General features: G+C 34.5%; 1 protein-coding gene across 4 annotated transcripts; it reads right to left on the reverse strand.

The window, feature by feature from the left end:
- Positions 1 to 208: 208 nt before the first annotated feature.
- LOC103707756 (ribosomal RNA-processing protein 7 homolog A-like) lies at positions 209 to 12,457 on the reverse strand. 4 transcript variants are annotated; one of them, XM_039128232.1, is made up of 6 exons: positions 12,305 to 12,457; positions 6,789 to 6,951; positions 3,719 to 3,806; positions 1,963 to 2,060; positions 1,490 to 1,697; positions 209 to 685 (listed from the first exon to the last, which is right to left on the reverse strand). In XM_039128232.1, the coding sequence occupies exons 3-6, from the start codon at positions 3,723 to 3,725 to the stop codon at positions 600 to 602; spliced, it is 399 nt and encodes a 132-aa protein (XP_038984160.1). In that variant the 5' UTR covers positions 3,726 to 3,806; positions 6,789 to 6,951; positions 12,305 to 12,457; the 3' UTR covers positions 209 to 599. The 4 variants fall into 4 exon arrangements, with proteins under 4 accessions (XP_038984160.1, XP_038984158.1, XP_038984157.1 ...); XM_039128230.1 differs by having other exon boundaries at positions 3,728 to 3,811; XM_039128229.1 differs by having other exon boundaries at positions 3,719 to 3,811.
- Between the last annotated feature and the right edge of the window lie 1,535 nt (positions 12,458 to 13,992).

The following is a 13,992-nucleotide window of genomic DNA, read 5'->3' on the forward strand; positions in this document are numbered from 1 at the left end:
CTAAAGAATATTTGTATAAAAAAAGTGAGAAGAACATCTGAGAATTGATTTCGAAGGAGCTGGTCCTGAAACGAACATTTTAGGGAACTAAATATGCACAAGGATGATAACAAACATTGATGGGAAAAAGCTTGCTTCATGTTCTTAAGTTTTCAGGACAACAAATCATCCCAGATCAATATAATTAAATTGCGGTAAGGTGCATTGATAAAAACGAACAAAGCTAGGTCAAACTCAAGGTGTGTAACAATGCTGTCCACCGTAATATCCGTCAATGCCATGTTAACAATGTATTGTAACTACAACCAGAGGAGAAGGAAAACTATAAAGTTACAAGCTGCCGATTTAAATTACACCATGTCCATTCTCATAGATTTCACAAAGTCTTCCAACTCGAGCAGTAGAATTATAGAAATAATGGGCTTTACAGAATTCACAAGCGAGCACTTTGAGGAATCAGCTGTTGACTGAAGGTTTATCACACTTTCTTTTCAGGCATGGCATTAGCTTTTTCTTACTGGCACCGTCTGTGATGTTGACTAGTTGATAGAAATGCTACTGCTCATTCAATGGTAGAGCTACTAGAACCAAATGCAGCTTCAGTAAGGCCGAAACTTCCTAGTAGCCCTCAACTGCTGTATCCTTTTCTTGTCCTGCTCGAACTTGCTCTGCAGCATCATGACCTCTGCGGTACAAGTTATAGATTGAAAATGAACGAATGAATGAAAGAGCAAAACCACAGTACAGGCTTCCAGAGAGTAGTACAAGCAACTTAATCTGTGAAGGCCGAAATCACTAAAGGAACCATGAGCAGGACACTTTTATTATTGGACAAATGTCAAAACATATTTGCAGATTTCTGCTCCAGATCCACTCACTCAATTCAGAAATTATGTTTAGACCATAGGCAACTGATCGAGCAAAAGAGTAGATAGTGAGTATGGATAACATTTATATAAATTATGTATCTTCCCACTCCCCTTGACCTACTAAGAGATCACAATCACATCATGAATTAAGTCTATATATCTGTAAGGCTAACAAATACCTAAAGATACAACAGCAGGTCAAAGGAGAGAAGAAAAAAATTAAAATAAATTTTCTTCATTTGATACTTGTGCAACTATGAAATTAAAATAATATATAACTAGGAAAAGAGACAAGCCTCATCCAAGTTTCTAACTACACTTCCTATCAGAACTTTGCAGCTCTAACACCTGTCATTTGAGCTCTCTTGTCCACCTTTTTCTTCCTCCTCTCGTTTGAGATAGAATTAAGCACTCGAGCACATCTATTAACCCTTGGAATTCATTGAAACCTCCTTTCCGTATGGAATTAACAAGACAATAAACATTTAAATGTCTGGTTGCAAATATACTATGACATTTATAAGTGCATGTGCATATATTATGACAAATAGTAATATCACTTAAACAGTTTTAAGCAAATAAAATTGCAAAATGCAGATGTTTCAGTGAAATTGACGTACCATTCCTCTGGGCTTCCCGTCTTTGGAATCTGTAAAAATCCAGAGCAACTTCTTTTTTCTTTTTGGCCATTTTATCCATCACAGCAGCTTGGGCAACAGAACCCACAGTTATTCCAGTTTCAGAATCAGTTGTTTTCTTTCTACCTTTATGATGCACCACAACTGTCCATCCTCCTCCTGCAGCACATGCTCCTCTTTCTTTCCTTTGCTGTAGACACCAGTTCAGGAATTATAAGATGTAACAATTCTTAAAAGGCAAGCTATGGAAGACATAGAAAACTTCACTTATTTGATCATTGACATGACATTTATGAATCAGAAAGCATAGAATTTCTTTCTTTAAGACTGAAATTGAAGAAACTGATGACAATGTGTATATTATTATTCAAAGAACACGTTTCCATTACGATTGTTTCAGTTCAAAGATGTCTAAAAGAATCATGTATAGAATAAAAAAAATGCAAAATATGTACCTGTTCTTGTTGCACCTCATAAGCAGTTATAAACTCATCTATTCTTTGTTGCAGTACCTTCAAGCCCGGTCTGCTCTCCTTGTAACTAATAAGCCATTCTGTTAAGAGGATCCATGTCAGTCTTACTCCATAAAAGTGAATGAATTGTTTTCAGGATAAAATGTACTGTATTTGATAAATGAATAAAATGGATTGGAACACATAAGTATGAATATTTTGAATCAAATGGATGTCATAACCCTTACCAACAAGCTATATCGACAAATTGGCTAGCATTTATTGTTTAGAAATAAATGAACAGATGGTCCATCAAACACTGCACTCTACTTTTCAGAAACCCAACAAAAAATTATCAAGAGATAGTAACAGATTTGCAAAATTGAAATCAGAACCTCTAAGTCATTGGAGGAATTGAGCTATCTTATCCTTCAAATAGCAAAAAAAATAGGTTTATTCAACCACATAAGTCAGCAAGGAGCACCAATTCTAAAGTAAAGACTACAGAGAACTTGATACACCAAATGCCAAAAACTGTTTATAAAACTGGCAGAACCAATGCGTATCAAGACAAAACAGCTTGTCAATAATCAATAAATGACTAATGATTTTGTACTAAAAAAACAGAAAGAAGAAGAAGAAGAAGATCGATGTGGTTACCTTACATGGTTATTAATCATGGATATTAACTTATTATCATGTCTTAATCGGTCAGGAAAGCTGAAAGAGTAGTCACAAGAATTTCAAGGATAGAAGTACCTAAAATCATGAAAGCATGGAAAAATGAGAAAAAGGAATACAATTGGTAGACAGCACATGATAAGTACAACAGTACAGATTGATCAATAGGATATGCCTGGAAAATAATTATATATATATAGATATTTATATTATCTGTGTGTGTGAGTGCGTGTGCATGTGTGCACGCAAGTGAACTTTTGTGCACACGTGTGTGCATGTTTTGGGGAGGTGGACTACACAAATTTCATTAACTCCTAAGGTAGAGTAACAATATTTGGCCAAAACATGCATCCATATAAGTGCCTACGTTACTTTTTGTAAATTGCTGCAAAAGTTACTGGTGGTTCAAGAATTGGCCTAATCATTATGGTTGTTGATATTAAAATTAGGGAGCAGTAGTTTAAATAAATCATTGCTTAATTGATCTGATAATTTGATATATCAATACAAGCTTTTTGCATTCTTAAACAGCATAGTAGATGAAAGTTTTTATCCACCTATACAGAAATAACAATATAGGTATTCAGACATATTTATGTATGGCAGTTAAGCCTTAATGCCTTGCCATTCCACAATTCTCAGAAGGAGATCATCTAGGAAGTTTGACAATCTTGGGCTCAAAGCTTATATATTAGATAGAGGGATATCATTAAGCTTTTCTATTGTCTGCTAAAATGGATGACAAAAACTATTGCATATTAGATTGGTATAATTGCACTGTTACTTGGTTTGAGAATTTGATTGGCACATGGATCACCATGCATATTGGCATATTAGAAACCTGCTAAACAATGAAAAAGTTTTCAAATCTTTTTGTAATTCCCTTCAAACAAATAGCTTAACATTTGGGAGTCCACATATCTTAAGGGCATTTCTTTATATAAAATATGTTATGTTGTTACTAATGTATATGTCTTAACCTGATATCCATGTTTAAATGGGACCATAAAGCACAACTAGCATAGATATGGCAGAGTATGGTTCAATTGTAATGATAAAAAGAATAGCAGTCTTATACTTTTCATGCCTCTTGAACAATCTTCCAATTTGCTCTCGTCTAAAAGTACACGGAGATCTTTCTTTTTACTCTCCCCAGCTTTTTTCACCTTCTCTGCAAGGAGTCAGAGATCAAAAGTACATTCTTGTGGCACAATCAAGTTATCAATATTCAAGAATCAAGATTGTACAGGACAATAACGAAGATTGACTACTAAAGTAAAAGGTCAATTTACAACTTTGTTACCTACTATTTAAGCTTATTTCCATATGATGTCTTATTTTATTAATGGAATATTTACATATGATGTCAAACTCCAAAAGTCGCCTGTCTTAGTTTATCCACAACTCAGGCAGGCAAAAAAATAAATTAGATACAAAGTAGCTTTCACACATAACAGCAATGAACAAAAGCTCAAGGGAGAACTTCAGATGAAATGTAATCTACCATAATAAGCATATCCTCCTTCAGCCCAGATGAATAAAGCACAACACTAGATGCATCGAATTTACCAAGTTGAAATTAACAAGCCAAGTAGCACGGCAGGCTATTGCCCCAAAGGTTGTATCTTTCATTCATTTCTAGGCAGTTCCAGGTTTGAACCTTGGGAGCTGTTTTCCCAGGTGTTTGACCTGAGAAATCCTAACTTTATTTCTTTGAAATATGGGTGGTGCCCCATATAAACACTTGTGGATGCTTAAGCACCTGGCAACCATGCAGCGTCCGGGTAATATTGATATAGTCTCTTGTCACTAAGAGGTTTGGTTCCCAAATAGAAGAGTCCTTGACCAAGAAATCTCTTGAAAGTTATAACCAATTCAGATTTTCTAATTTTGCTCCCATAGAGTCAAGGAATAGTAGCACTTCTTATTGTAAATATTTTGATCAAGGAACAGAGTCATCATGGAGATTGCCAAGGGCACGTGGACAAGTTTTCTACTAGTGGAGATATGCGGATCATTACACTTGTCAAAGTCCTTCAGTAAGAAGCCCCTGTGTCAAGATTAAAAAGGATGATTTGAACAAAGATTTGATGGGGAAGAGTTAGTTCACGAACGTGAGAAAGGAAAATGTGATAAAATGCTCCTAAATTGAGTGCATGGCCCTCTAAAATGAATATGCTTAGGCAAATGATTTCGTAGCCTAAGCCTGAGGGGGATTGAAGGAGAAACACTATCTTCCAAGCACACAATGAGTGCATGGAATAACGAGGAGAAACTAGAAAGTAATCACTTATAGTAGAAGTTGCATGAAACATCATCTTTCAAGCCATCTTCACAATATTGAACCTTGAGATGCAATCTAATGCTATTAGGTGGCATGTATCAATCAACCACCACTAAGATCAATTAGAGATCTTTGGATTGCTTGTAGTTTTCAAACTTTAAGAAACTCATTTGGTGCAACATTCTTCTTGTGATGCTCACAGATGGCTATGGAGCCTTTAGGCTGTATGAACTCCATGCGATCCATTTTGGGCAATCAAACATCTAAGCTCAATAACTCCCAACCCCAAGAAGTATATAAGAGTTAGGAGAAGGCATCCATATCTTCAACTATATGGCCAGCCATGAATGAGAGGGCTGGCCACATAATTTTAGTTTACCTCTCTATAACTCCCATGAGAACTCTGTTGACTTTCCTAGAGTTGAAGGGTTGCTAAGAAATGAAATGCTTAATATCTTTCCAAATATTGCTTGACTTCTCCAAGTAGTAATAATTGTAAACTAAAAGACAACCTTTACTCATAGTCATAAATTCAGTGTTCGGGAATATTCCTGCAGGATGCAGGATTCAGAAAAAAATCCAGAAAATCCGTCAAACGGTCAGATAACAAAGAATTAAAAAATAATAAAATAAAATAAATATAGTCTTTCTAAAGTAGTTTATTTTTACTTAAGTAAAAAATGAGTATGTGATAGACAAAAATAACAAATGATAGCAAAAAATATCCCCACCAGCAATGATATATGGTATCATTAATTTGCAACTCAAAAAATTCTTAAATCAGTCATGAATAATACATGAATTAAACATTCAACTTGTGTATAATTTGAGAATAATTCAATAGCTCTGGATCAATTCATTTTTGGAGAATAATTTAAAGAATCATTCATTCAAGAGAAAACCATAAATAATTCAAGAATTTTCAATAAATTGGAGAATATTGTAACTATGCTCAGCATAAGATAAATAACAAAGCATAAATTTTGTTGATACAAAAACCATAGTCATAGAACCTGTAAAAAACCCAAAAGGAGTGAACAAAAATCATTGAAGCACTTAAATCCACAAATAACCACTCATAACTAAGAAAAAGCAATACTTCAACCCTAGAACAAATTCCAGAAATTCCTAATCTTTAGGTGTGTTCGTGTAGCATTTGTGCTATTTAAAGCTCCTAGAAATTAACAACTATTTTTCCTTTCCAGATTCTCAAGTTGTGTTTCAGGAAAAACACTTCAGTTGTTTCACCGGAATATCCTCTCTCTTTTAACTTGCTCTTTTTCAAATTAACGGTGTCCTTTTGCAACAGTTTGCTGCACTTGCATCTTTTTTGTCTAGAGCAGGAAGGAAAGGCAATGGTCATTATTCAGAATACTTCATAATATTTCAGAAGCACTATCTATTGACTATGATATCGTATGATGATAAGAAAAGAAGATAGAAAGAGAATCTATATCTGTAAACAAATGGAAAAGGTGGAAAAAGGTGCACCATCAAGTTCAATTTTGAGATGGCATAAGTCAAGTTACTCCCATCTACCAAATTGACCAAGACCAACCATGAGAAGGCATAGGCCCTAATCTAAAAGTTATTTCCAAAGAAAAAAAATGAAATATTAATCACCGAAGAAATATATGACAACACTTATAACAAAAAGGCAATCTGTATTCAGAACCACAAGATATGTACAAAATGCTAACCACAGAAGAAGCATATGAAACATTTGTCAAAGAAAAAATCAATAGGACAACCTAACTCCACATATATAGATGGAAAGTAAGGTGGCAGGAACAGAGATTGCAAACTAAGCAGCTGCATAAGGAAAAAAAGGAAGCAAATACTCGATTCAAACACTTATACAAACCTTTAGCCATCAGACAATACTTAAGCTTGTTATAAGAAAAACTCAATCCAGCAAGCCAGCAAGCCAGCAATAGCTATCAAGATTCTTCTAAGTGCCAAGATTCTTCCTCTCGCAGGCAATTCAAAATATACTCGAATATGCTATCTTTCTTTTAGTTAATCACCTGCACAACACATACAAAAGTTTAAGAGATTTTTGGTTCAGAAAACATATGTTACCTATTTCTAATGGGGATTAATCTAGCAAGCAATTGCTTGGCTCCCACTATATTGTCCTTCTATTAACAAAGATGGAAGATCAATAGACATCACACGAATAGCGGAAATTTACAGTTGAGCAACAAAAACAGCTCACGAAAAACACTTGTTTATGCCTTTATACTTCATACCATCAAACTAATTATCTCGCAGACTCGCACTATCACATTATTTATTAAACTCAGAAAACTAATATCTGCATCAGAAACCGCCAAAGAAATTCATAAGTAGTATCCTAAAATCTTAAAGCCCACGGTCATGTGGAACCAAAGCAAAAGAAAAAGACATGCATAGATTAACAAGTTGGTAAAAAGAAATTGTGATAACTAACAAAATTAAATAAAATAAAAAATAGATAATAAATCTTCCAATAGATGGATTCTACACAATTCCTTTTGGCTGAATAAAGGGCTGCGTTATTAGAATTCTTCTGCATCAAAAACAGCTTCAAGAAGTGACAAATCATGGTTTCAAGATTAACTCGAAATTGATGCAAGTTAATTTCAAGATATTCTAGTCAAAATAATGATCGAAAATCCCAATTATAAAAAAAAAAATCCAGAATTCGGGAATTTATATGCATAGTCCGAAGGAGAAAGAAGAAAAGAAAGGAGGAGAGTTTTCATTAAGTCTATAAGATTTAAGACAACACCATTGCCATCTAGCTATAAATGCGTTCTCAATATCTTAACATTTAAGTTTTTGGCAAATTTTGATAATAATCTAAATTTTAGATGTTTGGAAAACACAGTATAGATCACCGAGAAGAGAATTTTGTTGTTAACTTATAATATATAAAGCATTTTGAAATTATAAAATCATAGAGAATGTGATGTTTATTTCATACAAAGTTGATGATTCTTTTTCCAAAGATTCCATCTTATATATCATTGTAAATCAAACAATTGCTTGGCACATACATTCATCAAATTAGTGCCTATTGTGCCGGTACCGGGCCCTAGACCAATTGCCCGGCGGCACAGGTCAGTACAGGCTCGCGTTGTGCCGTGTCGGGCCTGTATCGACATAGTAGAAGAGGCGGGAGAGAGGGCAAACGGGAGAGAAAAAGAGAAAAAAGGGGGAGAGAGGAAGGTAGCGAAGGCTGGCACCCCAGGCCGGACTTCACATAAATATCATGAAATTAAAAAAACGGTCGGAGCCCTGTTTCGAATGAAATAGCTGCGGAGCCTAGAGGAGCCTCCTCTGTGCGGCTCGCCAGCCTCCGTCGGCAGGCCTCCATCTCCCTCTCCCTTCCTTCCTCTCCCTCTCCCTCTCCCTCTCCCTCCATCCCCCGCTCGCTCTTTCTTTTCCTCTCTTTTCTTCTCATTCTTCCCCTTCAGCAAAGGGTTTCGTTTTCGTTGCTGAAACCGTCCAGGTCTGCTAGCAGGACAGCTCGATATGACCGGAACCATCCGATTCGGGACAGTTCCACCGAACTTGCATCTAATCTATTATTTATAGTATTTTTTTCTATTTCAATATGGAAACCAAACACTTAGTCCTTTGCCTAAAACCCCATTCTATATCTTCAATGAGTTCACTAATGTCGCAATAGAAACGCTCACCTCTGTCCCCTCTTGCTCGCACCTTCCTCTCGCCGCAAAGAGGCGCGCAAGTCCTTTCTATTCTAGGGCATCGAATACTGATCCGAGCTTTTACAGATCCAATGAGTAGGGATGGATGGCAATAGGAGTGAGTACCCTGCTAACCCGATGCAAAATTATAAATTAGGCCATTTGGGTCCCGACTCCCGAGCACCTATTCAATCGGGTCGGTGCCCTCGCTTCGAATACCCATTAGGGATTGTTCTTTGATGGGTCAGCTTTCTTATTGACCAACTTATCTATATTCTTATGCTTCTTTAGATGAATAAGTTATTTTCTCATAGATAGCATTTATTTATGAAATAGAGAAAAAATATTACTCACCTAAAAGATGGGTAATCATTTTCTTATCGGCAGAAAAAATAACTTTTATTTTGTTCCTAAAATACCCCTTAAACTATAATAATACAATAACATAATAATATACTATATCATATTATTACTATATTATAGAATAAAATATAATATGATATAATATAATATATAATAATATTATATATTATATAATATATTCTATATATTATATTATGTTATGTATTATACTGTACATAAATATATTTTAAAATAATATAATATAATATAATATATTGAATTTTGCATGTATATCCTCGTAAAATACTTGTTTTACTATTCTACCTTTTTTATCCTTGTTTTTGTATATGTATCCACGCCATCTAACGACGTTAAAAAATTAACAAGTTCAAATTAAAATGACTAATATACTCTTACTGAGCATATGTGCAAAAAGAAACAAGGCGATCGCGATGGTGGAAAAAAAATAATTTCAAAATTTTATTTTATATTAAATTAAAATAAATATGATTTTTATTAACGGTGTTAGAGGAACCGTTATATTAGGGGCATTTATACAAAAACAATGTTTTATGAGGGTACAAAAATAAATATAAATTTTAAGCAAGTATTCGCGCAAATTTGAATTTTTAGAAGGGTATTCATTAATATCTTTATTATATAATATTTAATAAAATATATGATTATTATTATAATATCATATATTCTAATATATTATATTATATTGTATTATACATTATAATATAATAATATAATATATTATCGATATTATATTACATATAATATAATGTAATATAATATTATTATATATAATAAAATTTTATGATAAAGGGTATTACAGGAAATATGGATAGATCTTAGCAACTCACTCGAAAAAGTAGTAATGCAAAAGAATATGGATAATAGATTTTAGAGCCAATTTCCAATACATAAAAGAATATGGGTATATTATTTTCATGTCTAAATGTTGCTTGGAAAATACTTACTTAGAAAAATACAAATTTCCGAGGTCACGCCCCGAACCCAACACCCAGGTCCAGGCACATAACACGGCCGTATACTCCCTAAGGCCGAGCCTTAGAGAACATGCTAGGCCTGAGATGAACAAAATTCATACAATGCCAACAATTATAATTAAATATATCCACTAACATTAAATCATCAACTAGTTCAATTACAAATTTTCCGATGTCCATTGGTATTAGCAAAATAAGAAAAATAATTAACTACCTAATGACTATTTGCACGAACTCTAACGAACTCTACATCCCTCCATTCGAAACTATGCCTTCTGTGACTCTAAAAGAAATAGAAAAATATGAGTTTTTACAACTCAGTAAGAATCCCAAACTGCTACACCATAAGTAATAAAAATAATCGATGAGTAATACTAGATAACATGAATATCGCATCAATACTTAGAAAGCTCATACAATAATAGGCACATTATCATTTTATCATAAGGCATATATATATATATCAATGTATCCAATTGTTCAACAACAATTTTTTATGTCATTTTATCTATTTCTCATTAAACTTGATTTCCATATTTCTTTTTAATTACCCTCCAGCTATGGACTAACCAAGATCATGACTCAATTCAGAACTGATACAAACCGACGCGTCAGCCCATGGTCGTTAGCCCACGCATAAGCTCGTGGAGGCCCCATGCATTAGCTCATGGTCGCTATACCATGCTTAAGTCTGTGGAGGCTATCCTACGCATAAGCTGGTGGAGGTCATCCTCATGCGTCAACCCATGGTCGCTATACCACGCTTAAGCCCATGGAGGTTGTCCCATGCATAAGCTCGTGGAAGCTATCCCCATGCATCAGCCTATGGGCGCTATGACAAAATTAGTCCACACCATATCTTATTAGTCTAATTTACATGCTACTTTTGTCAAATCAGTTTTCACTTATATAATGAATTTCTCTCAAACTCAGGGTATCTTCGTTCGCATAATCATATTTTCAATATCTAATATGTATAATAACCATCCGAATATATTTGTATGAGAAATCATTTAAAACATACCATCACATGCCAAACCAAATTTATCAATGTAAATCTCACGATGCAAATCCAGTGGTCCAAACCAATAAGAGAAAGAAGAAGAAGAGGAAGAAGAATTAATAAACAAATTGCTAACAAACGCAATAAATTAACCACCTCAGCTTTAGAACCTTTGTTGAAATTGAACATCCGCTAAAACTCCATGAACATGCAATGGCACTGATAGGAATAATGTTTTGGTTATCACTAATCTTTGTATACCCATAGAAGACTAATGTTTTTGCTAAGGACTCGTTCGGCTTGCGGGAAGAGGAAGTGAGAAAGTGTGGCCAACGATAAAATAAACAAATATCTCATGTTTGATTGAAATTTTCAAAGGAAGAGAGATGAAAAGGTAGCTTTTTCATAGGAATAAAATTTTCGCATTTTATAGGAAAGAAAACCCCATGGAGGATATGGAAAAGTCTAATTCCCATCGGCTAGAAATTGGAATAACTTTTTTAAAAAAAATATATATCCTTAAGCTTTTAGATAGGATGGGGTATAATCTTTTCGTTTATTAAGGACAACGAAAATTTTACATAACTTTTTTAGAAAAGTAGATGCTTAACCAACTATAATCCATTCTAGAATATGTCTTAACCAAATATGCAGAAACTACCTTTCCAAGCATCATATATCCAGACTAGAGCCGATCAAAACCCGGGCCGGGCCGGGCTCGAGCTGGGCTCTATAGCAGAAGTTAGGCCCGATGGCTATGCCCAAGCCTGGCCCAGCCCGACCATCGGGCTTAAATTTTTGTCTAGACCTAACCCGATTTTGTAGAGCTAGTCCTAGGCCCACCCACCAGGCCTGATTTTTTCTTTGCTTGGAACTTGGAAGTGGAACCAGCAATGGCCCAACAGCTTATTCAAGAAACGAACATCAAGCTCCTGAGCCCTGAACCATGCATCCTAAGAATAAAACTTAGGATCCCGTGTTACTGGTTCTCTCGTTTTCATCCTATTTGGAGCAAAAGCCTAATGTCTCCAACCATTAAAATGGGAACAACGGACTGCCTCAAAATAGAGGTTAAAAAAAAAAAAAGATATCCAAGAGAAAAGAAAATCAAGCTGAAACATATCTCAAAACGGGCCAAGAAAACAAACTTTTTTATGAAAAAATGACAGAGAAATAAGCTCGGGGTTTAAATAGCAAGCTCAGGAAAACAAGTGAAATCACATACGATTAAGCCAAAAAAAATAGATTTTCTTACAAATGTATCTAATCTCAAATTCCCAATAATCTGAAAAAAAATCAAAACCAAGAAGCAATAGTCCCTTACCAGTTACCAAGCACAAGAACTCAAAGAACGAGCGGAGACGAGTGAAATAAGCAAGGAAGAAAGAAAGATGGCTGCGGAGAGGCACCGGTGGTTGAACGATCGATAGAGTAGACCAAGGAGAGGAGGCAGCGGCTACCAAGAGGAGAGATTAGTCATTAGGGTTAGATTTCTTTCTCTGGTCTTATATATAGTATATAAACGTGCCGGGCCGGGCCGGGCCGAGCCGGGTAGGGTTGTTTTAAAAGTGTTCAGATCTGGCCCAATTGTTTGGTCGAGCCTTTATTTTGCCCAGGCCCGTCCCATGGTCCTATTTTTAGTACCCAAGCCCGTGATCAGCTCTAATTCAGGCCAAACCAAAGCAAGGAGAATAAATTTATGAACCAAACCAATCCTAAGCACCACCACAAGGGGCGTTTGGTATGGGGTGATCGTCCCAGAATTAAGGGTGATGTGGTTGGAAGTGATGAGATCACCGCATTTGATTGTACCACGATGTGGCGGTGATCCTAAATCACCTTCACTCCTCAAATCACCGCCCAACCCAGTGATGGGATACCCATCCTTGAGGTCGGAAGTCCAAGATCACCTGAAGGCAGTGATCCTGAGTTGAAAGTTAAAGACAAAAATATCTCTCAATTTAGCAGAAAAATTGATATATCAATATATTATCAATATATTATGTCGGTGTTATATATATATATATATATATATATATTGTATATTATATTAATGATATATATTATATTATAATATATTACTAATCATATTATTATCATATTATTATTGAAGGATAATTTTAAATTATAGTAGAAATATATTATTATATTTTATATTTATATAATGAAAATATTTAATATATTACTCCTATTTACCTTATTTTTCTAATCAAAATAATTATTAGTATTAAAAAATCTATTATAAGTATAAATAAAAATATTAATTCTATAATGAAAAATAACATATTTTTATAAGATTAATAATTTATAGAAGTAATAAATATATTTTTTAAGAATATATTAATAATTAATATATTGATAAATATATTAATATTTTATTATAATATATTTTATATGATTAATAAATATATGATAAGGGCTACTAAAAGTAGAATATGTGACAAAATTATGGAGCTATTATAAGAATTATCATATTGACTTACATTTTTGATTCATGAGAATTAAAAACACATAAAAAATCTATCTAAGATATATCAGGTATATTTGTGGTATTATGTAGTCGGTAATTTTGGATCCCCGTACATACTAAACAAGTTACTCATGGATATCTGAGGATCAAATCATCTCAGCATTCGGATCACCGGAGATCTTAGATCACTGTGGTGATCCTGTTGGGGTTATGCCAAACGCCCCCTAAGATAATACAGGCCAAAAAATAGCCGGGCAACTTTTTTGGTTGCTATTGCATGCAACTTCCGCAAGGCCAGAACTGCCAAAAAAAAAAAAAACAGGACAAGAAGAATGGTGGATGGCGACTATCGATTTCAAAACAATCTAAAGCTAAGAACCAAACTTTCAATAGCATTCTAGCTTGCAACGATGCACTCTGTGACTAAAGACAATGAAGATGACCTTAAAGGAAGGAAAAATGCCATTTCGCCAACTTCTATATACAGTGAGCAATGGTCAGACAGATGGCTACTTTCATCATTTCATTATTCCTGCCACGTT

This window comes from Phoenix dactylifera, chromosome 7, assembly GCF_009389715.1.
Source record: "Phoenix dactylifera cultivar Barhee BC4 chromosome 7, palm_55x_up_171113_PBpolish2nd_filt_p, whole genome shotgun sequence".
NCBI classification, from domain to species: domain Eukaryota; kingdom Viridiplantae; phylum Streptophyta; class Magnoliopsida; order Arecales; family Arecaceae; genus Phoenix; species Phoenix dactylifera.